The sequence below is a fragment of the Emydura macquarii genome, unplaced genomic scaffold (genome assembly GCF_026122565.2).
Source record: "Emydura macquarii macquarii isolate MOO-44397 ecotype Brisbane River unplaced genomic scaffold, CSIRO-AGI_Emac_v2 contig_1253, whole genome shotgun sequence".
In the NCBI taxonomy this organism is placed as follows: Eukaryota; Metazoa; Chordata; order Testudines; family Chelidae; genus Emydura; species Emydura macquarii.
The window spans coordinates 26056444-26081883 of NW_027131390.1; the positions used below are offsets into that span (position 1 = coordinate 26056444).

Below are 25440 nucleotides of genomic sequence, written 5' to 3' on the forward strand. Positions count from 1 at the left end.
TTACTCTCATGATTGAAAATTAACTATTAAAAGTAACTTTTGACAGTCCTGAAAGAAAATGAGGTTAAACATGGATTCTGTATGACCTGACTTTTTGGTACTTATATTTAGGGCTCCATTCTGAGTTGTGATCCTCATATGCAAATCCCACAAAACTGACTCACCCGTGTTTTTGAGGGATTAGGTGTAGCCACTGAGAAACTAAGTGTGATACTAAATTGCACTATGGAATATAAAACTTGCAAACTTTACTCAATTCTTCACATGCAGATTGGATAAATTCATTCCCCTGAGAGTGGCTCTGGGACCTAAGTAGCATGCACCTCCCCCTCTACCGCCACCGCCATCCCTACCCAGACACTGAAGATATGATCTGCCCTGGGGTCAAAAATAGAGTTTGGGGAAGACAGACAGAGGCTGGGATTGTGTTTATACTGGCCTTTTCTGATTTTTCTCTGATTACTATTTTGTGTTGCTATGTTTTCTTCATAAACCTTGCTCAATTACTCTGGTATTATGGTAGCGCTGCAAGGGCCAAATTCTGGTAAAATTAACTGGTGCTTTGCCACTAACTTTAATGAGATAAGGGTTTTGCCATAAATGAATAAAATGTAATGTATTTTTCCTATTGGATGTCTGCATTTGTTAATTTGGTTGTAGCTTTCTGCTTTTGCCAAACAGAGGCGCCATTTTTCTTGACTGCTGTCTGGCAGAACTGGTAAACGGAGTAGGTAGATACTCCCTTCTCAGCTGCTGCCATCGTTTGCCAAATGAGTAAAGATGGGAACACAAATGTTTCAGAAATTTTGGTGAAACAAAAAACTTTCTTCTGTTTTGCCATCTCAGTTTTATACAATAATAAAAGTTACACAGTACTCTACATCAGCAACATGATGCACAACTATTAACTGACGTTTAGTTACTGGAGAAAAGTACATTTTAATATTTTTACATCATTCTGATAATGTGTCAAGGAATATTAATAACTAAAAGGGCACCATAAAATGTCTAGTCCGTGATTCATGCCCTGAGATATCTGCATTTCTGTGTATTATAACAAAATTAATATACTGTACAGTGTATTTTGTCTATTCGTTACAGTCAAAGTTTCTAACAATAAGTTAAATAGTAATGGTGAAGGGAGATATCCACTGCATTTGTTTAGTGGGTAGGATGAAGAAATATAACTTCTGCTTTATTATGTGTGTATAAGTATAGTTTGCTCTATGAGCAAAAATCCAGAACCAAATCCACTTTATATATAAAACAAGTAGTAAATAATTCCATCCTATCTTAACAAATGCTCTCTATTTAAAAATAGTGTTGTTGGTTCATTTTGATTTTATAACCAAATTTAGAAGATCTGTTATCTTTAATCTCTCAGGATTACCTGTTTGAAAAAAGACCTGTCTCTGTCCTATGAAGAAAAAGGTGTGATCGGGGAGGGCGGGGACAACAGGACCACAGACAGAACATTAGAATCTGCCGCAATAGAAAGATGTTGAGCAATTGTTCAACCATAGCTCTGGGTCTTATTCTTATTTAAGAATTACTGAGGTATTAAGCAAAGTATCTTGAATGCACAAAGAGTCCAGTCCTGTAAGATGAATAGAAGTTCAGGACCCAATCCTGCAGCTCTTACTCAACTGAGTCCTGACATTGTCCTCAATAGAATTACTAATATGAATAAAGGTTTCATAATCAGGACCACAATTGCTCAGCAAGAGAAATTTTTTTTAAATAGACACACACACAGAGTTACATACTTTTACAAGCTCTGAGTCAAATCCTGCTGGTCTTAACTCATGCAAGTAGTTCCATTAACTTCAATGGAAGTTTGAAGTGTAGAATTATATACATTTCATGTTGTGTCAATGTATACGTGATATTCTTATTTAAAACAGAAACATGGAAATATATCCCAGGAGCTAACATTCAGGTCTAAACAACAGCTAAGTTTGTGATTTGATCCTGGTTTGTGTCAAAAACACAAGGTAACATTCTAAAATTTAACAAAAATAGAAATAATTGAGTCCTGAAACTTTAAAGAAAACTAAAATTTAAATATATAATAAAACTACTATTATCATACTTAAAAGCAACATTCCTATCTATGAATAGAAGGCTCATCTCTTTGGAGCATTTTGTTTACATCATATTACTATATCTTGGGGAAATAATTCCAGATATTTCTGAGAGAGTGTATGAAACACAGACATGTCAAAAATTGTTTCATTGCTACTCTTTGTTCGGATGTATTATATAGTACGTTATGCAAACTCAAGAGTAAACAGAATATGATCTCTGTTAAGACTGTTGGCATTTTAAAGAGATACAAAGTAATTTTTCAAAATTAATTATTATATGAATATGTCAACTAAGTTGCAGAATATAATAGTGTACACCCCAGTATATTTAATTTTAAAAGATTGAAACTCCTTTAGTACATCCTGGAAGGAACAAAACAAATACTGTCAAAGTGAGTTCTATATCTTAATTTAAAAAAAGACCATTAAAAAAATATATATATATTCCAGCTATAAAGACCACTCCCAGTTCTTTAGTGTTTTGTTTTATTGTAGCTTCAAATGTTTTTAGATGGCATGTTTTTGGGGACAGGAACTATTACATATATCATCCAGTAGAAGCTCTTAAGGGATTAAAATTTTGCAGGAGGCTCAAAATAACTTCTGGGCAATTTGAGCTATTACTCAAAAAGGGAGTTCTATACACACAATGCTAAAATAATACATTCTAGGCGTTCCTCAACATTAACTCCTTAATTATGTTGGAAGAGCATGTTTCACAGAGTAAGCGGTAATTATTATTAAGTGGTTATTTTTGCTACTAAATAATTAATTCAGTATATTTGAACTTTCACTTAATTTATTCCAAGGGTTCTCAAACTTTTTTTTTCTGGGTACCCCTTTGAAAATATGTCAAGCTGTGATGACCCCCCGCCCCAAATGAGTGATAACCACCACCCCCATGCCATGCCACCCTTACTTCTGCGCTGCAACTGTTCTCCAGCCATCCAGCTCTGAAGGGCTCTGGCTGCCAGCCGTGGACAGGGCTGGCAGTCGCAGCCATGACATGTGCAGGAGTTGACAGCTTGCAACCCCTCCACCCCCAAAATAACCTCACATCCCTTGAGGGGTCCCAACCCCCAGTTTGAAAACCCCCGATTTATTGGTAAGTGCAGATAGAAAGTAATCCTGATAGAGTACTAAATATGCTTCCTTTGTGGAGGACTTCTGCTTCAGAAGTTGAAGATGAATTAGTTTATTCCTTGGGATAAAATACTGATTTTAGTGGTTTGCATGACTGGATAAAACCCCAAAACAATAAACCAACTAGTCAAACTTTGAGACACTTCAGATGCAACAGAAGAATGATCAATTAATAGATCAAAAAGATCCAATTTACAAACTAGAGAGGTAAGCAGTAGTATACAGTACTTAACGACATTTGTTTGGGAGTAAAGTGATTTAAGACTGATTTAAAGTGTGAAATATATATAATGAACAAAATAACTTTCTTAGAATCATGTTAAAAAATTAAATGGGTGAAAGTCTAAAAATTTAGAGTCAAGGTTCCATAGCCATTTAACTCTGCCCCGCTTATTCTTCATGGAACAGATGCATATTGTAGAGTTTTGTGAAGAAAGAAAGAGAGGACATCTGACATGTGGAGAGGCTTTTCCAAATGATACGGAAAAAAGTATGAACTTGGCAGAGGAAAGGGACCAAGAACAGTCCCAAGGGAAGCACAGTGAGGAAGCATGACGCAATGGAGGAGAAATAGGATAAATTTATGAAGTGTTTTGAAATGAAGCAGGAGAAAAGGTACACCAGTGCAGAATTTCAAGAAGGGGTAGAAAAAAACCACAGGAAAAGTAAGCAAGCATAATAGGGGGTCTTCTTCCTTTGCACTTTCCCAATCAAAATTTCACTAGTAGCAGTGGATGCAACATTAGTATTAATGTAGAAATGTTAATTTCAAGGAAGATATTGTTACAGTCAGAGAAATCTGTGCTGGAATGACTAACTTGGCAAGACACATTAGCTGGAGTAGTGCCAAGTTAATATATATTGTTAACAGCCAAAAAAAGGCCTCCTTAGGTGAAATTGAGTACTGCTGAGACTAGCTACAGTTAAACAGTTTAACCATTTGATTGGCTAAGATCAGAGTGTGATATACTGATGGATAAACATGGGTGTTAGTCTAAAAGCTGAGTGAATGTTAGGAACCATAAGGAAAAGAATAGATAATGAAACAGAAAATATCATAATACCAATATATAAATTCATGGTTCATGCACACACCTTCAATACTGCATGTAGTTCTAGTCACCTCATCTCAAAAAAGATATATTAGAATCGGAAAATGTACAGAGAAGGGCAACAAACATGATTGGGGGGATGGAACAACTTAAAGATTAAAAAGACTAGGAGTGTTCAAGCTTAGAATAGAGATGACTAAGGGAGGATATGATAGAGGCCTATGAAGTCATGAATGGTATGGAGACAGTGAATGAGGAAGTGTGATTTACCTCTTCACATAACACAAAAAAAATTAAGAGTCAACCAATGAAATTAACACAAGGAAGTTTTTTGCACAATGCACAGTCAATCTGTGGAACTCGTTGCCGGCGAAGGCCAAACATATAACTAGGTTCAAATAAAGAATTAGGGAAGTTCATGGAGGGTACATCCATCAGTGGCTATTAGCCAGGAATGTCAGGGATGCAGCCTCATGCTCCAGGTGTCCCTAACCCTCCAACTGGTAGCTAGCTGGAACTGGACAACAGGAGATGGATCTCTCCAAGTTGCCCTGTTCTATTAATTCCTTCTGAAGCATCTGGCACTAGCCACTGTCAGAGACAGGTACTGGGCTAGGTGGACCATTGGTCTGACTCAGTATGGCTGTTCTGAACAGCATGTGGAAAGTAATGTTAAAAAAATTAAGTTAAAGTTATAGTTAAAAATGAAAAGTAAGTCTCTCACAGGAAGAAGATTGGTCTCTCTGTAGGAGAGGATGAGCAAGAGCATTCAGTCTCACTGATGAGAAAAAAATGTAATAAATTCTTACCAGATGTGCAGAACCAAGTCAATCTACCTACCTTATTCCTGAATAAAAAGAAGGATTTGCCTACTGAGGCAGGATACATGTTCTAATCTTTTCCATTTTAGGCATAATACTATATGCAAGGATCAAATTTTCAGCTGCTTCATAATGATTGTGTTCCTATGGTAACTATCTATTTGCATATGCCAAAATGAGGTTTTGCAAGTGCAATGGGCCCACACAGGGTATATCTTCACTGATGGTAGCAAATTTGCTGCCATCAGATCGATGTATCTGGATCGATTGAGCGGAAGTGAAGACCCGCTCAATGGATCCAGAAGTCAATTCAATAAAACCACCTTGAAAAAAAGCGTAGTGCTGTGTCGACGGGTACGCATTTTGCGTCGGCGCAGCGTAGTGGAGACGGCGTACAGAAGAGAATTTATGAAGTCGATGTAAATTACACAAGCTACTCAACTCAAAATTGAAAAAATAGGCCTTCAAAAGCCATAATCTGCATACTGAGGAAAGTATGCATTTAAAATTCTCATCTCCATCTGCAAGTGACATGATTATAAAGCGGATAGATTTTAAAAGCTGCTCTCTTGCTCAGATACCAACCAAAAAATTTGTTCCATTTGGGCCTCTAGAAATTATATATAGAAAATAATGTTACAGAAGGACCCTTTCTAGGCCAGCACATTGCCAGTTCTAGACAGTCTTAATGAAACATTTCACCTACTGCGCCGACAGTACAAGAAAATGTGAAAGTTGAGATTTCAGCCGTAGCATCTATACATATACATTCTGGTTCTTAATCTAATTTATTCTGAGCATTTTCAAAAAGGATATGTAGAACATAAACCTGACACTATATAATTAGACTGTAAGCTCCCAAGGCAGGGACCTTTAATTTAATTTCTCAGTAAAGTGCTGTGCATTGTATACAATAAAATAATAATATACTTTGAAAAGTAAAATATTAAACAGGAATAATTCTTACTGGTTCACAGCCGTTGATTGTTACCCTCCTCACCGTGTTCATTCCTCTTCCACCATCACTTACAGAGATTGAGCTTATTTCACAGGGACTGCAAGTTTGTGTTTCATGGCATTGCGGGATGACTTGGGGCTGTTCAGACTGCTGGCATTGCTGGCTAACCTGGGATTGGTTGGACTGGTGGGAAAACTGGTATTGTTTCTCCTTTAAAAAAATACGAAGGAAATTCAAGATTATTATAGAACCTCTCTACCTACTACAAAGCCTCTATATAAATAAATAAAATGCATTCTTACATGGGAAAACTCAAATAGTAGTTTATGTTGACCAGCTATGCAAATATTTTAATTATATTGTTGAAAGTGCCACATTATACCTCATTTTTTTTTAAACAGTTGTTTGTTCAAACACCGTTTTAATGTTGTGATTTACTAAATGTGAATGTTGTTGTAGCCATATTGGTTCCAGGATATTTGAGACAGTGTCGCCAACTCTCATGATTTTGTCATGAGGGTCTCATGATAATTATTGTTCCTCTTAAAGACCCAGCTCCTGGAGTCAAGTGGATATGTGATTATTTCAACCTTCATTCTTAAAGAAAAGAGTTTCTAGCCCTCGTGGCTATGAAGAAAGCTTCAAAAGGTGACACCAGTGCACCTTAAAGGCTCAAAAAGCAGAAGACAAATAAAAAGAACATCAAATCTATTATTTTTACATAATATCATGATTTTAAAGGCACTCATGATTTTTGGTGATCCTGACTCAATTTTTGAACATTTTGGGTTAGCAATACTGAAGGTAAGTGAGATAGTACCTTTTATTGGACCAACCTCTGCTGGTGAGAGAGACAAACTTTCGAGATTACACAGAGTTCTTATCCCGTTCTGGGAAACTAACCCAGGCCAAGTCTACACTATAAAATTAAGTCCACCTAACTTATGTTGCCATACAGTCATCACAGTAATTACATCACTTGTGCTTGTCTGCACTTTGCTCCTTGTGTTGGCAGTTTGTGTTCTGACTGGGAGCACTTGTATCGATTGCCCCACACTGACAGTATAGTCAACATAAGCAAGTGCCTACTCTGACATGTTGACCTAACTACATCAACCTTGACTCTACAACTCTCATACAGGCAGTTAAATCAGCGTAGCTAGACAGTTATGTTGGCGGGAGCGAAATTTAGGTCGTACACACTTCCATGCCTAGGTTGATGTAAGTTGCTTTGTGTCAACCTAACTCTGTAGTATAGGCCAGACCTCAGAATGTCACTGCTAAATACAAGGTGGAACAGACTGTTTAGCATAAGACGTTAACACATATTTCAAGGGACTATTCAAGGTTAACAGGTCCCTTCACCTTGAATTAATGGTCCCTTGAAAATCAAGGGCTCTGTCACACAAAAGGTTTTTTCCCTGAGATTTGCAATACATTTTTAGATTTTATGTGACATAAATATTACAAAGTTGGCATTCTTAACATACCATTTCATGAAATGGTACTTCCACTTATTTATATTTAGATTCTATTACTATTCTAACATATGTTCCTTTGAACATATCCTGTTATAGTAAGAAACACAGAAGTTAGGAAAAGAGATGAAGTTTAAAATTTTATATTTCTTGACTTTTTTACTGCAGTACAGTTTAGTAATTGGAACTGAACTTAATTTGGAACTGAATTAACCTTGGAGATGATTCAGTGCATTTGCTTTGTAAGTTTCCCTTTCAAGTTTTTGATTTTCACAGTGAACAATGCATAGTGACATTGCAACATTTTTCATACATTATGCAAACTACATCATACCACATCATTTATGTTTTTATAATGCAGGAAAAATGCAGCTTTTAAAAAATGTATCAAGTATATGAATGACAAGGAAATTGTCAGTAATCTAGAAGCTAGTTTAGGCCATGACTCAACAAAGCACTGCAGAATATACTTAAATCCTATTGAAGTCAGTATGTTTCAGATTTTGCTGACTTGGGTTCTTAATCCTGCAAGTCTAAATTTTTTTTTTTAAGTATTTCCACATATAATGCATTTTAAAAAGCATCAGTCTAAGATTCTAGAGTTTGTTTTTGTTTCTTAGTACTGAAAATGGAATGTCTGAATTTGTGAAATTTTTTTATAAAATATTTTTTTTGAAAAATTTCCAGTTTGATTTCCTCCCTTTTACCTCCTTTTTTCTAGTTTTCCTTTTAAACCATGAGTTTAAGAAAAAAATAAAAAATGTCCAGACATTCCCTCCCCCTTTTCCACTCAAACCTTCTCCAGCTTTGGAAAAGTTATGCAGGGGGAAGAGACCCTTTATACATAGTGTATTCTCTACTGCATTCAGTGGCAGAAAAAGGAGGGAGAAAACAAAAATCCAAAATTTCACTATTTTTTTTCAGTTTTTGAAAAAACAAAACAAACATACAATTTGAAATTGGCATCTCATTTCAAATTTTTCTGATGAAAAATTAAATGTAATCAAAAATTACATTTTTCAATGAAAAATAAGTTTTTGACCAAACCCCATTTTTGGTGATGAAATTTTTCAGTTACAAATTTTCAGTCAGCACCATTAGAATGTAATTAGCCAGAAACAGAGTAAGATTCCAAACAATACTTTTCCTTATACAGTCTTGTTTTTCTAAAAGCCTGGGTAAATAGGAAAACAAATTCATGCTATTTGGCGTTATTTTTAGAAGTCAGTGGGATAACCCCCATGAGAATGTACTTATCAATGAGAGTAAGGGTTCCACAATCAGGCTCAAAATTATAACACTAACAAATAAAGAGGCACAGCAACTCTCAGCTTCATTTTAAAAGGAAATTTTGGGGGGAAAAGCATAACTAACAGGTTATTTACACTTAGTAGTTTCTGTAAGGCCAAGGTTACTGCACACTCCAGGGGCTCCCTTGCATTGCTCCTTCCCAGCCATAAGCTCCTCATGCCACTCTGTCATCTCCCTCTATTTCACGGACTCCCCGCAATTCCCCTCAAAGTCCTCTCTGCCAGGGGTTCTGAGTGCTCACTCCATTCCTTTCCCCCTCCCATATCAGGGGCCCCATTCTCCCCTCCATGCCAGTTGCTGTGTGCCTCTCTATTCTCACTTTCCCCCATGCCCTCCATTCCCCCCTTGACAAGGGCTCTGTTTAGCCCTCATTTCCATTACCTCCCCAATGTCAGGAGTTCTATGTGCCCCCCACTCCCTCCATTCCAGGTTCCCTCATTCTACCCCCACATGATAAGGACTCCCTGTGTATCCCCCCATTAGGGGTTTTGTGTGCACACCCCAATTCCCCATTATTATTTTTTCTGGGAGATAAGTTATTCAGGGTCAACATGTTAACTCTACTCGAGTATTGTTATGCTGGAAGGCATTAATGAGTGCCATCAGCCAGCTGTTTGATCTATAGACATCTGCAGGGGCGCTTGAAACTGGGGGTCTGCTAAACAGAAAGCAGGGGCTCCATGTGTACCCCATTTCCCCCCTTTTGATTTTCTCCAAAATGAACAGGGTTCTGGCCACAACATTCCCTGAAATTTTGGAATTGACCAGATGTGACCAGATTTGAAAGTTAGTGTGTTACATACAGACAAAGATAGAAATGCCATCAAGCTGAGCATAGGCCATTGTGAGCTTGTCCAATAGATGTTTCAAATCCTGTTCATCTTACTCATCAAAGAAATTCCACTGATTTCAAAAAGGGACTTGGCCCTAACGTGTACTAAAACAATTCTACATCAGAGTTGCTTTAATTTCCAAGCAAAGCAAAATCTTGAGACCATCATAGAAAAGTGTTTGTTTTCTTGCACAACAGATGAATATATTTTAAAAATGATTTACCTGTTCAGGATTTAGCAACTCATATCTTCTTATTGTCTTTTCATAGATAACATTATTCCCTGGGCAGTAACTCTCCGCTCTCAGGAATGGAGACAATGGCTCCTGTAATTGTGAAACATTTTTAAAGTGTTAATATACAATCTTGTGGATATACCCATATATTTAGCCTACTTTGAATTAGTGCTATTTTTAATTTTAAACTTTTTTTTTTTTTTTCAAATGAAAGGACAATAGCAACACATCTTGGCATGATAGGGTGCTGTGTACGTGGAAGAAGTAGTTGAGACAGTAAACGGTCATGTTAATTTTACATGGGGAACAAATAATGGGCTCTGCAATCTACCATAGAAAGGCATAACATGATCCAATGGCTGGAAGCCGAAGCTAGAAAAAAAATATACTGGAGGAAACAAGGCATAACTTTTTAAACAGTGAAAGTAATTAACCATTAGAACAATTTACCAAGGGTTGTGGTGGATTCTCCAGCACTGACAATTTTAAAATCAAAATTGGATATTTTCCTAAAAGATCTGCTCTAGGAATTATTTTGGGAAAATTCCATGGCCTGTGTTATACAGGAGGACAGGCGAGATGATCACAGTGGTCTCTTCTGGCCTTGGAATCTATCATTTGAATCAATGGGGTTGATTTTGTTTCCAGTCAAGAAAAGAGTCCCCCTCACTTCAGTGAGCTTTGGATCAAGCCCTTAGAAGTATACAAGATTGGGCTCATTATTATTGATAAACTGTGCAATCGCAGGGAGATTCTAAAGTACTAAATCAACTCTGCAGGAGAGAGACTGACCAAAACACATGTGTTAAGAAGACAACAATTGTTTAGAGTAGACCAGAGCAGAGCACAGATATATAAGTAAGATGAAGGAAGAGAAATATAGCATTGCCCCAGCAGAAGTAAGTCTGATTTTGTTTCCTTTTGGTGGTCTTGTTAGATGCAAGCATTAATCCTCGGCGCAACTTGGAAGCAGAAAGGAAGGAAGAAACAAAAAGCACAACTTAGATGAATCCACGTATCGACTGGTCACTGGGCTTATCTGTATGACCACTCAGTTCATGGCAAGCTGGGGTGTAAATCTACTTCACACTAGCCTGTCGCACATTATCTGTCCATGTTCCACAGTGTGCTCTGATCTACCCAGCTTTGAGTAGATCAGCACACCCTTCGGAACTTTTAGTGCATGGTGGCACAGTTCACATGGACAGCTAGTGCCTGGCATGCTAACGCAAAGCAGATTTACAGCGCAGCATACTGTGAGCTAAGTGTTTGTACAGGGTGTATCTCGATGCAATGTAAGCCAGGGTTAGTAGAACTCAAGTTAGCAGTCCCTGGGTTCGTTAACCTAGAGCTTGAGCATCTACATTCATTTGTAACTCCAGGTTAGGAATTGTTGAACACTTGGCCCCAATGTGGGGCTCCAGCATCTACACTCCATTATGCAGTCCAACCACCCATATATCCCAGACTTCCTAACACTATCCCAAAATGTAGCAGCTTTGTTTGCGGTGCAGTGTGGGAAAATCTGACCGTCCACAAAACTTGACTGTCCAGAGGACAAAGAAAGTTTGCCCACAGGACTGTGGAACGCTTTTGGCAGACCCCCAGAGCACTAGTCCAGTGGGGCTGTCTACACTGCAAAGCAAAAGGGCTTGAACCCAAGGGTCCTAACTTGACTCAGGTTCAGAGTCTCCACAGCCGTGGGATCCTGGGACCCTGAGTTAGTGCAATGGGTGTGTACATGGAAGGGGGATTAGGCTTGAGCCTGAGTTCAAACCGGAGTTTACATTATAGTGACTAAATTTGGGCACCCAAGCAGAGGGCACTTTTGAAAATCTGAACCTATAGCAACTTGCCCAAAGTCATAACAAAAATCTGTGCCAAAGCCAGAAATATAACACAGATCTTCAGTACTAATCCAGTGTTTTACCAACAAGATCTTCCTTCCTGTCCCGATCTAATTAAAAATTACATTACAGGTTCCCAGGCTTCTGGGCTAGCAACAATACCGTATCCCGCATATATTAAAATAACTGGCAGTGAGAGATACTGTTTCATGTAAACAAGTAGCATTTCTATGTCTGCGGCAGACACTCGTGAAAGCCAGCCACAGACATCCTTTATCCTAACTCAACTCTTCCACACATCTGGGTTAAGCAGTACTTCAGGGTGGTGCAAGAATATCCTTAAATAATGAAAATGGCTACATACACTGTGCTTGTCCTAAAACAATTCTGTCCCATTGCCACACTAGCTCACATCTGCTTTCACCACAATCACCAGTGCTTTGTTTCATGCAGGTATTTAGGTTTTTTAGCATTATTGAGCATTGTGCACATTTCTCCACATTATACAGAAGACTTTTTTGGGGGAGGGGCAGGGGGCACATAGTTGCTGGGCAAAATTAGAATTCTCAGTGCTGGCATTTTCTTTTTTTCAGCTCTTTCATTTGTACATAGCACCCCAATGGAGTTGGCTCTTAGCCCCCACGCCTTGTCTGCAAAACGGGAATAAGAATCAAAGCTTATGCAATTTTATTGGGACAGATCCTCAGCTGGTGTAAATCAGAATAATTCCACTGAACTCAAGAGAGCGGCACCCATTTAAACCAGCTGAAGATACAACCCATAAAGTACTCTCGTATCGACAAATGAGAAGCACTGTAAACACACATACTATCTATTGTTTTTTCAGCGCCTCACTTCTGAGATGAGACACAAAGAAATTTTTATTTTATTTAAATAGTGAAATAATGGGAACATAAGAATTGCCAGACGAGATCAGATCTCTGGACCACCTCCCCCAGTATCCCATCCCTGACAGATCCAGGTGCTTCAGGGGATGGTGCAAAACATCCATAACTGACAATTGTGAAATAAGATATTCCTGGGAGAAATTTCTCCTTTTCATTCAATCATTTTCATTCTCTAAATTTTTTTTTTTTTTTAATTTCCTACCAATTGTGTTTGCTTTCATTTGGCAAATATTTGTTTCCACTTCTTCTAGTGGAGTATCCACATAAATTGACACCTTAAATTCCATGTGTATACCAGCAACATCAACAAACCCCTTTTGAGTACAGAGCCACAGTCCAAACCTACATTCTTCAAGTAGAAAGACAGGTGGGTGAGGTAATATATATTATTGGACCAATTTCCGCTGGTGAGAAAGACGCTTTCGAGCTACACAGAGTTCCAAACTGAAAGAAGAGCTTTCTTCCCACCCAGCTGAAACTGGTCCAATAAAAAATATCATCTCATGCACCTGGTCTCTCTAATATCAAGGCACCAACATGGCTACTACACTGCATTCCTCAAGTAAGCAGAATTCCTTTTGAGGTCAGTTTGATGATTGGGCTGTTTGTTAGTTAACTGTTGTAGAGTAGCAGGAACAACTCACAGGTCATGGTCACTTCCTTCCCTACCAACTAAGTAATGCCAAGAAGACTTCTGTTGCTGTTATCAACATTTTAAATCAAGGGGGCATTCATCATTGGATAAGAGCAATTCCAAAGTAGGTCAGATATCCAGTTTGAAACTGCCACATCTTTGTTACAGTGTAATAAGCCTGCAGCAGTTTTTCAATCCTCCTCCTAAAAGAGTGAATCATAACACTAGGAAAAAGCAATTAAAGTAGAAAACATTCTACCCTAAGCATCAATTATAGTAATTAGGGAACGTCAAAGTTATGAGTACTGTTGAAGAGTTGTCATAGTCTTGATCACATTTTCACCCTTTTGTATAATTATGGCCTGATCCTGCAAACTGTCATCATGTGAGTACTCCTACTGAAGTCAGCAGGACTCCTTATATGAGGCACGACATTAAAAAGAAAAGATGACAACTTACAAAGGATAACCATGTTTCTAAATTATCCTAATTTTTAAAGGATCTGGACTATAAACTAAAACACCTACAAATTAAAATGATTGATTTCGTCACACAAATTCCACTTCCCAAAGCCTGCTCTTTAAACATACGTAATTTTGTGTCTCAGTCTCTGACTCAAAATAATTACTTAGACTGTAAATTCTCTCAGGCAGAGAGCTTCTTTTTTATTCTGTATTTGTACAGTGCCTTGCACAATGTTGTCCCGGCACACAGGCACTGTGGTAATACAAATAAATGATTGGGAAAAGTTTTGTTGGCTTTTTTTTAATTCAGAGGTACCTACTGTAGTAGGGTGCACTGAAAAACGTATCCTTTTAAGAAACTGGATTATATTTAAAGTACATAATCTGTGAAAAGCCTCACAAACCTACCTAAACTAAATCCACTGCCTCAAGATTTTGGGATAAAAAATTCATGTTATTAAGCTCTCTAGCTTGTAACTTGTAAAGCTATTTTACTCAGCTACTAAAGTATTCTCATAAGTATAAAGAGACTGGGAGGATATTAAGATAGACTACATCTCTACTCTTCTAAGATTTAAGGAAAGATTCTAAATTCTATGTAGAATAACGTACTTAGAGTTCAGGGGGATGTTTTACCTCCACAAATCCATGTTCACTTTTAAGATACATAGACTCAGTTTCTACCACAAAGCATGTACCCAGTTACACTAACTTAAATTCATAGTAATGCCACTGATTTAAACATGGTTACACTAGCCTGATCACCTCCTCAGACAGCCTGATGGAGGAGGCAAAATGAGAAGACATCTTTTTGAAATTATTCTTCACTTGTTCTGTCAGAGAAGTGGCATTTGCCTGCACTTCTCCTCATACCTGCAGAACAGGCTAGAGTCACACAATCTGGGAGATTAGCTAGAGGCCAGTGCCCTCTACACAAAAATCCTGTGCCTCCACACCGGCTCCAAGTCCTCAGCACGGGCTCTTTGTTCCCTGCTATTGCAGCCCCAGTGGAGCTGTGCTGCCAGGACTTCTACCGACAGCAACATGGTGTGTAGGGGTGAAATATCTTCCCCAAGCCCTCTCCTTCCTACAGTGTACCATGGAAAACCTTCTGCACTGCCATGGGGCAACTGAACTCCTTTCCTGCAAGAAGTAGAGGTCGGCATGGAGAACATCCCATGCCTGGAAAAGTTTCGGTGACAAGATCAGGCCTTGTACATACACCAATGCAACAAAGCAGGTTTGGGTCCCACACCATTAAATTTAGGAGGACAAATTTAAACATGCACTGGCAAGCAGAAGACACTGTGGTTTTGTGCTCAAAGGTTTCTTTGAAATGCCTTAAGGTCACTTCAAGGGTTTTGGTTTGGTTTGGTTTTTTCACAAACATTATAATTGTTTCATTGAACTACTCAGCCATTGTTTCATTGAACTACTTGTTGCAATGAGATTCATGTCTGATATAACAGACTGTAGAAAAGCACTCAATAAACCAATAAATTGTGGAATGGCAACCAGTGCTGAATTCTGTATTGTTTGGACCAAATTCTATGGGGTCTTCAGTATGGGACTAGTTCACAGGATTAAGTGCAATTTTCCATTTCAATATACATTGCAGAGTCACACCTTTAAATTAAGAAATAATAGAAAGAGATCTCCACACTAAAGTGGTGAATGTGTACTGACACCAGAACAGATAAAAATAAAAAAGTATAAAGAATATATACAAGGCAAGCAAAACTTAAGATACCCTTCAGATAAACATGTATCATTGCTATTCTAAAAAAAAAACAGAAAAAAGAAAAACTTCAGCAACAGATTCCTTAGCAGAATTTACAAGTGACCTAACAATCTGCAGATATGATAGTTAATTTACCACCACACAACATGATCAAAGATAAATAAAATCATGACAGCTAAGAACTCTACCTCGGAATAGAAATAATAAACCAGATTCTGCTATCAATTAATTTTGAGTAAATTTCAACTCTGTAGACTTCAGTAGAGTTACTCCCAATTTACACTAATGTAAACTGAGAAAAAAATTCATCCCACTATCCAGAGAAACAAAAAAGAACACTCAGAAGAGATCATGAATGAAAAGTAAAAGAGAAATCTGATATAAACATAGGACTGTGAGATTGCCTATAAATTAACATGACAATTTTTTTTTTTTTTAAACAACTGGTTTTCTAATTGTCACTCGTGATCTTCCATGTTAATCTACTAAATTTGGGAGCTGGGAGGAGGTGGGCTAATTCTTTGGCTCTTGGTCTCAAACAAAACAGACAGATCAGCGACCATTGGCATTCCACTGACATCAACTTCAGGTTGAGGGTGCTCAGCACCTCAGAGGATTGAGCCCCAAGATCTTGACCCTGCAAACCCACTCTCACGTAAGGACTCTTCACATGAGGGTTTGCAGCTTTTAGGTGTTTTAGTTCAGTCTGAAAAAGGCTTTCTTCTTATATTTCCATGTAGTGTTCACTCTTCAGAAATCATAACTAGGATTTTAATACTTACACTCTGTACTCCAAGCAGGGTTCATTCAAACCTAACAGCAAAATGAGATCTGCAATAAATACTGTAACCAACTTCAAACATTTATAAAAGTACTTCAAAGTAGGTCAGAGCACAATTTCCCCTGAAAGACTTCTCATACAACCTCACTGAAGCCAATGGAATTATTCCAGATATTCCCTGATGTGACAGAGAGCAGCATTTGACCCATAACAACAAAAATGAAAGAGTAAATCAAAGGCTGCATACAGCAAACAAAGAACACTAAGAACAACAGATTAACAAAGTAGCTGCTTTCATCTGTGACAAGGCAATACAGTCAAATAGATCATAAAATACATCTATTTCCAAATTTTCTTACTCAGTAATGTAATCAAAATATACATAAGAACAATCAGAATGGAAAACACTGACAGAATAAATGCTATAGTGCAAATGTTTGATTTACACACACACACACACACAATCTTTAACATCCTTAATGAATGTACAGACTCTATGCAGAAGTAATCTTTTAAAAGTATCACACAAGAGATGCCTCTTGGCCAATCAGCAGTAGCAAACAATATAATATTTCTATATCACTTTTTATTTGAGAACTCAATTAAGGTTCAAAACATCCATGTGAGGTAGGTATACCCATGTTATAGCTAGATAAACTGAGGTACACACAAAATTAAGCAATCTCCACAAAGTCAATAGGAGAGTCAAGGATAAGGCTCAAGAGTTCTTACTCATAGTCCCCTGCATTTCCCATTGGGCAACTCCGTTTCCCAATGAATTACATACTTCCCCATGTAGAGAACAATCTGTTAAATTCCACCTACTCCCCCTGTCACTCTTTATACTCCTTCCAAAATTCTTGCCAATTACTTCCTTTGTCTCTTTCATCCACTCCCAAGTATATGCCTTCTCATTTACTGCCACTTGGGTTTGAGCAACCTCCTAAATTAATCTTTATTAAGCATCCTCCTTCTCCACCTTCCAAAAGTTTAGGACCAGTAATTCAGCTATAGAAACCACAACTCAATCTATATCTTATCTGGATTACACCTTCTTGTGCTTTTTCTGATTCAGAAAACACTTAAGCATGTATTTAACTTTAGGCACATGAATAGCCCCACTGACTTCAATATGACTACTGTACATGCTTAAAGTTAAGCCATGTTTAAGTGCTCTACTGAATCAGGAATTTAGAACCTACGTTGTTTCAGGGTAAGAACTTGTTTGTTTGACACTTAACTCGTTTTTTCAAATATGTCAACAATACTACATACAGAGACAAGGTGAGTGAGGTAATCTCTTTCATTGGACCAACTTCTAGAAGATATTACCTCACCCACCTTGTCGCTCCAATATCCTGGGACCGACACAGCTACAACTACACTGCATACTACAATAGCACATATTAACAATACTTAGCATTTTCATCTCTAGATTTCAATGCACATTATGTGTTCCCATTTTACAGACTGAGTCACTGAAGCACAGAGAGTTCAACTGACCTGCCTACGGTCACAAAGCACAGTCAGTGGCAGAATGGGAACTCTTGTCTTCTGACTTTCAGACCAGAATTCTGTCTACTAACCTGGAATTGTAAAGTTATGACAAGAAGAGTTAATACTGGTTGTCAAAGTTTTTCTTAAGTTTGTTCAGAATTAAAAATCTTAAATTCATAAACTGGAGCTAAAGTCACAAAAAGGAATTTTTCTTTGACTGCTAGTTTTTTGGTTTTTTTAAATAATATATACAGGCCCGATTTTGGAAAAAGTTAGCTTAAACAATTACACACTTAATATGCTCACACACTTATCTCAGTTACTAGATAAACTGGAAACTAGATAATTGCGCACAAAAAGTTAATAATAATTTGTACAGGCAATAACCCAATTTGAATGCACAATCAGAGTAAATGCATGCCCAAATGTGACACAGTAGTGAGCACACTGTATGTGAAAATTTGCACATTCACTTATCTGAAAATACAGCCCTACAGTAGGATATTGTACAAGGAAGGTAGGGATTTTACAATGTTTTCTTGTTGAAATGTATATTATTACTGTTTCATCCTCTTTTATTCAGTCTTAAAGAATTTTTCAAGGTCTTACCAAAGTCAGTTTTTGAAAAGTCATTCATATTGTGGAAGTCTATGAAATACATCAGATGTCACAAAAATAAAGTTTTCCTCAGCTTTTAACAGTATAAAAAGAAGTCAAATTTGACAATAATTGTACTGCAGAATTATGGAGATGAATGTATACCACTATAGTTAAAATGTGGTTAGTGTTTCTTTTACAAACCATAGATCAGGCCTGATCCAATTCCTATTAACATTCCACCTATTGCAAAACTTGATCATCCATCAAGGTACTTAGTTCAGGACCACCATTCTTCAATCCACCTTCCAAAATATAATTTGAGAGGTTCTAAAGTTAAATGAATGTCACAAACAATATGCTGGTCTCAAATGCTTCTTTATGGCTTTGATATAGAAGTAAAATTTGCCAAATAGTAATTAATATTGTCTAAACAATTTTAAATGTCTAAAATATTGACATTTGAATTATATGAACAGAGACTTTTGCGGTAATTTTTATAAGGATTTTATTACCATCTTGCTTCCTATATACACTTCTCCCATTTGAGACATAGATCAATAGATTCTAAGGCCAGAAAGGTACACTGTGATCATGTAGTCTGATGTCCTGCATAACAAAGGTCACTGAAATTCCCCAACAAAGAGCATATTTTGAAAAATATCCAATGATGATTTAAAAATTGCCTGTGATGGAGAATCCACCTTAACACTTGGTAAATTGTTCCAAAGGTTAATTACCCCACAGGTTTTTTTGGTTTTTTTTAAGTATGCCTTATTTCCAGTCTGAATTTGTCTAATTTCAACTTCCTGCCACTGGATCTTGTCATACTTTTGTCTGCTAGACTGAAGACCCCATTATCAAATATTTGTTCCCCGTGTAGCTATTTTCAGACTGGGAATCAAGTCATCACTATGCCTTCTCTTTCTTAAACTAAACAGACAGGAATCTATCACTATATGGTATTTTTCTAATCCTTTAATCATTCCCGGGGGCTCTTTTCTGAGCACTCTCCAGTTTATAAACATGCTTCTTGAATTCTTGACACCAAGAAATCTGCAACAGACATGACTATGTATCAGGTGCAAAGGGCCATTCCAGCAGCTAGAGATTGCCAAAGCAAGAGGGTGCTCCATACACACACGCCCACACACCTCCTTTTCTCAGTTATGCCCCCTACACCAGGGGCTATAAATGAAGGAATTCCCTATGCAAGAGGAATCTTCAGCTAGCTACTTAAACTGGATTTAACTCTGCTTTGCACTGTTAGGAGTGACACAAAGCAGGCCTGAAGAGCGCAGGATCTTACCCAACAAGTTCACATTTAGGCAACCCTGAATCTATTCTCTTGTATCCAAACAATTTATTTACACTTTTGGACAAAAAGGCTCCTACTTTAGCTTTAATTTATGCAAGTAATAGCTGACTAGGCAAAAAAAATCAATAAAAATCGAGCTACTCTGTATTTCTGTAGGGACATGTTTTCTAAATATAAAGACTGACAATATGATTGGCAAAGGGATAACCTGAATATTTTTTACCAGATTCTGCAAACACTGATGCATGCATGTAATTTCACTCATGGAAATAATCCCACTGCAGTTACTCATGTATGTCTGTGTTTGTGGGACTGGGCTCTTAAATATGTATTTAGTTAACCCACATACAGGATTTTTGCACCAAATATTTGAGTGAGCAACACTGTTTATAAACATAATCTAAAATATTCCATCTAATCCATCTCCAATAGTCATGGCTAACTATCTCTACCTGAACGCCAAGGACATTCTATGATTTTGTTGTGAATAACTATAAAAGAATTTATGAAGATTCCATGGGATGAGAAGCAATCTGTAGCTAACTGACTGAATTTGCTAAAGACCAGGCTGCCTCTGGAATTAGCCTTTATTTACCTTGACTAAAATGAAACAACCCAAACCACATACTGTATGTATCTCATGCACTTGTGCACAAGCATAAAGAGATACTTCAGACAATTGCTGCATTTCATACTAGACCATACTGATCCTGCAACACATGCTCAGGAAAAATTCCCACTGAAGTCAATGAGTTTTGCCTGAGTAAAAGACTTTTAGGTCAAACACAAATCTGTAAATCTGTTTAAAAATGAGATGGTCAAAGATGTATCCCAATGTCATAAACATCCTGAACAAGATGACATCTAAAACTCTTTGAAATTCAAATATTAGTAGAATGATCCAGCAAGGGTGTGAGCATACATATTCACACACAGCTGAGGGTGTTTAGTGTTTTATACAAATTCACATCTGCTGTTAGCAAAATGCTCTATTTTCCATAGTTTACAAAAGCCCTATAGCAGAGAAATGAAAGACATTACACTAAGTGAAACCACAATTGATAGAACAAACAAATCCACTATAAGAAATTACACAAACAGAACAAATCCACAATAGGGAAGACATTTCACTTTTAGCAACATTTCACTCACGATCTTAAAAGCACTACAAATAAATTATTAAACAAAATTTTATTGCAGCTCCACAAACTTTTTCTGACATTAATACCAACAAATGTTAACTTTGTTTTTCTAAAAGATAACCCACAAAATTTCCCATAGAAAAAGGATGCATTTCCAGAAGCAGTGTGATAAGAAGGTTGAAGGAATAACTAACAGTTGCTATGTAGTGCCACTCTATGCTATTGTGCTGTTCCAATTGTAGCAATAAATAAATATATCAGCATCCATTACAAAAAATCAGTTTACCTCCACAATAAAAACTACATCTTTCCTCTGCCTTTTGACCTCATTAAAGACCTACTGGTCTTAATCTAACAACACACTCATGTATCTATTCTGCTACTTTTTTGTAGTCATGTTTTTTCTGTGAACAGGTTTACCACTAACAGTATGATCTATTAATATTGATTTGTGCATTTTCAACTTCAAGTAGAATTCCTTTACAGTTTAATTTACACTGTAAACTTTTAAATTAAGCTTATAATGCTTTTAAAATTGGTTCTGAAACTAATGTTTTTAGTAATCCCTATTCTTTTTTTAGATATATTTATTAAAGTTATTTGTATAAAAAAAAAACCAAATTCCACAAATAGAAGACAATAAAAAGATACACTCAAATATAAGGATTACAAAAAAATAGGGGTGATACATTTTAAAACACTGTTTTTAATTATATTGTGACAAAGATGTGCAGAAAATTTTGTAACAGGATGGAATATCTTCGAGTTGTTGTGGGGATTTATTTGTTTGTAGCTCTGTACTCAGTAATAATAGGTGGGACTAACTAAAGAAAGCTTGAACAAATACGACCGTAATTCATCCATTCAAAGAGAAGAAAAAGTGGAATTTAAGTTGAAAATCATAAAAAACCTGGATTGTGAAGATACATTATCGTTATGTATAGCCTTTCAAGCATGGATAAAAAACAGATTACCTAGCATAATTTCAACAATGGCCTGTTGTACAGATAACATTTAATATGCTTTTTTAAAAATACATTACAATGTAATTAATATAATAAAAAATTACTACTGGAACACAGAAAAGTATCTTAAAGTACTATCTGGTTTTGATCTCATTTAGGGTGACCAGATAGCAAGTGTGAAAAATCGGGACAGGGTGGAGGGTTAATAGGTGCCTATATAAGACAAAGCCCCAAATATTGGGACGGTCCTATAAAATCGAGACATTTGGTCACCCTAAACTCGTTCCAAAAGCAGTCGCTAGCTTTTATGAGGTTCAGCTATCCATTTCATAATCCATTTATCTTTACAGTACAAAAATGATATATAATTTGTTATATAGGAACAGGATTAGAAATCTCAGGACAGACTGCAAAACATTTCTAAACCTAGTAATTTCACCTGTTACAATTCTCAGCTGCAGATACCCACCAGTGCTCATACATTAACTCAGTTCTGCTTACACCGTATTCATAAAGCCATCACACACATACAACACTTCTAATTAGAGAGAAAATAGGGAAAACTCTTTTCTAAATTATCTTTTCTCCGTATGTCAATAGCTCTATAGTGAAAGCTGAACACATCCTTTGCCCACTGGTGCCTGCGGAAAAGAAAAGACTTCCTTATGCATCTGTGTTAGTAGCACAGGTTGTATAACTCACTTCAGGAAGTCCAGCCGTGTACAGGAAGTTTGCATTTCAAGAAGGTTCATCACCAGTCCGTCTCAGCAATGGTTGTGTAAATGGGCCTGCGCATCCCCTCTCCCCCCACTAACTAGTAAAGACACACACACACACACACGCTCTGTAACTAGTAAATGACCTCCCCCCGCCCCCAACACACTCACTCACACGCACAGAGCAGGGAGCAGCAGACGGACGGCGGCCCAAGTCCACAGAAGCACGAGAGAGGGTCGGGAGCCACACGAGCCCCGGCCGGCCAACAGGGCAGGGAGCGGAGCGGGGCGGCCCACGTACCTGTTGCTGAGGCGAGTCGCGGTTCCAGACGACGTGCTGGTAGCCTGAAGTGTTCTCCAGCGGGGACACCGCCCGGGGGGAGCACGGAGGGGGCTCCAGCACCTGCACCCGCTTGCCCCCGGGGCAGCTATAGGTCCTCACCCGCTCGTACACCACGTTGCCCTCCTGATGCTGCTGGTGCTGGTGGTGCTGCAGGGGGGGCAGCGGCTCCGGGCAGGGCAGGGGCCGCGGGTCGGGGCATGGCTTAGGCAGAGGCTCGGGGCACTGCCAGGGCCGGCTCTGCAAAGGGGGCGGCTCGGGGCAGGGCAGCGGTTCGGGACACGGCCGGGGCCGGCTCTGCAGGGGTGGCGTGTCGTGGCAGGGCCGGGTCTGCAGGGGCGGTGGGTCGTGGCAAGGCAGCGGCTTGGGGCAGGGCCGGGTCTGCAGGGGCGGCGGGTCGTAGCAGGGCAGCGGCTCGGGGCAGGGCCGGGTCTGCAGGGGCGGCGGGTCGTAGCAGGGCAGCGGCTTGGGGCAGGGCCGGGTCTGCAGGGGCGGCGGGTCGTAGCAGGGCAGCGGCTTGGGGCAAGGCCGGGTCTGCAGGGGCGGCGGGTCGTAGCAGGGCAGCGGCTCGGGGCAAGGCCGGAGCCGGTGGTGCGGCAGAGGCAGCGTGTGGTAGCAGGGCTGGGGCCGGTGCTGCTGCTGCAGGTGCGAGGGCAGAGGCTGGGGCTGCTGCTGCTGCTGGTCGCCGTACATGGTGCCGACGGGGAGCCCCTGGAGACGAGACAGGGCAGGGAGCGAGCGAGCGAAGCACTGCTGCGGAGCGCGAGCGCCAGGCCTGGGCAGCGAGTGTGGGGCGAACTGGGCTGGGGCGGGGATTAGTAGCCGCGCGAGTCGCGCCCTGGCAGGACACGCCTTGGAGCGGCGACGCACCTGAGTGACTCCCCTCGCGGAAGGGAGCGGCACCGGCCGCCGCCTCCGGGGGCCAGGGGCCAGCTAGGCCGGGCGCTGGGAGCCCCGCCCCGGGGGCTGCCCTCTAAGAAGGCAGGTGGGCGCTGAGTCGAACAGCCACCGCAGCTGGCAGAGGGACGAGGAGACCCGCTGCAGCGCCCGCCCGCCCGCGATCAGCGAGACAGACCGGGAGGGGAAACAAGCCCAGCCGCCCTTTCCCACTGACTGCTCAGTGCTAGCAGGCCCAGATCCCATGTTGCAGTACAGAGCCCCCTGCCCACAAGCAGGAGCAGGAAATTCAAAGACCCCTCAGAATTAAAAGCAATAGATCACAACTTTTTGCAATACCACAGTTTCCAGGGGAGGTGCCACGGTCACCCTATTGTCAAACAATAGGCTGTATATATTGGTGCTGAATGATCCCTTTATATTTTCATTTTATATACCCATTTTCAGTTGTCACCAGCCTCTGTCAAACATTTTCTGCAGTTGTAATAAAACAAAATGAAATCATTTCAATCCTGTTGTAAATCCACCCAGACTTCCCCTTTGGTGTCTTAATTTGTTTGTTGGGTGAAGGGGGATATAAACATACAGTTATCTGCTACTCAATCACAGTCACTTAAATCACTCAAATTCTATGTCTAAAGTAGGGGGTTTGCAAACATTTCTAACCACTTCCATTTGTAATCTTAGGGACCGCCTTCTCTCCCATGCACATAATCCTCTGGGTACTAAAGCAATTGCTTATATCAAAGGGTGATATTAGGCAAGCATTGTAATGTATTTTTAGCTATTTTTAATACAGTTTGGGAGTTGGTGTCAAGGAAGAGAGCCAGCACCATGTGACCTGGTTGCTTTTTTGGGACAGACCACCAGCAAATTTTCTATTGATTGTTTGGGAGTCAATGGCCTAAAAGTTCACTATGTAGGGAAAGTACATACTTCTACTGAATTTCTCAATCCAGAATATTTCTTTAGGGCTCCCTTTTCACATTCAGTAATGTGAGGGACAGCTGGCCTGTCCCTCTTCTTGGAAATGCACAGGATAATAGTATTACTATTTACTATGTAAAATATTGTATAAAATCTCAAACATATATGTATCATCCTCTGATGCTACAGATTGGTGCACCATCACCCTATAAAAGCTTGCTAACTGCTTTCAAGTCCCACAAGATGAAGATTGTATTATTAATTACTAGTGCATATTGATGATGATTTTATTAATAGTCATTGTAGCTAGTAGTAGCTGAGAGAGGCTTCAGACACTTGAAAGTACAATCGGACAAATTTCTCGTTGATTTATATGTTGATTCTTAGTCTGATAAAAGAGTGGGTGTTTGCAGAGGGTGAGCAGAAGGAATCCTTTCATATGTAACCATTCGATTTCTAACATGATATGGTTTTTCTGGTTTTTAGTAGTTTTTAATGTTCTCACAAGGAAATCCACTACTTTGGGACTCACATCAGAAAGGTGCTGATCAACTCCTACAAAGCCCTATCTCATTGCCTACTGATGTCAATGAGATGTGACACACCTCATATATAACATATGCGTAAATACTCAGCATTTGAGGGATGAATCCTAGATTTCTATGAAAAATTAAGGGCCATTATTTACCAAACCTGATAAAAGCAATAAATACAGAACTTTATATTCCAGAGCTAGAAAATAGAACTT

The 25440-nt window shown here is 39.0% G+C and overlaps 1 protein-coding gene across 1 annotated transcript in view; it reads right to left on the minus strand.

The window, feature by feature from the left end:
• POF1B (POF1B actin binding protein) overlaps positions 1-23788 on the minus strand; it is a 40212-nt gene extending 16424 nt beyond the window's left edge. Inside the window, exons 1-3 of the mRNA XM_067548384.1 lie at positions 22830-23788; positions 9907-10008; positions 6071-6271 (exon numbers count right to left, since the gene is read on the minus strand). Coding sequence (XP_067404485.1) covers positions 6071-6271; positions 9907-10008; positions 22830-23561 — 1035 coding nt within the window. The 5' untranslated portion in view covers positions 23562-23788. The remainder of the gene's footprint in view (positions 1-6070; positions 6272-9906; positions 10009-22829) is intronic.
• Between the last annotated feature and the right edge of the window lie 1652 nt (positions 23789-25440).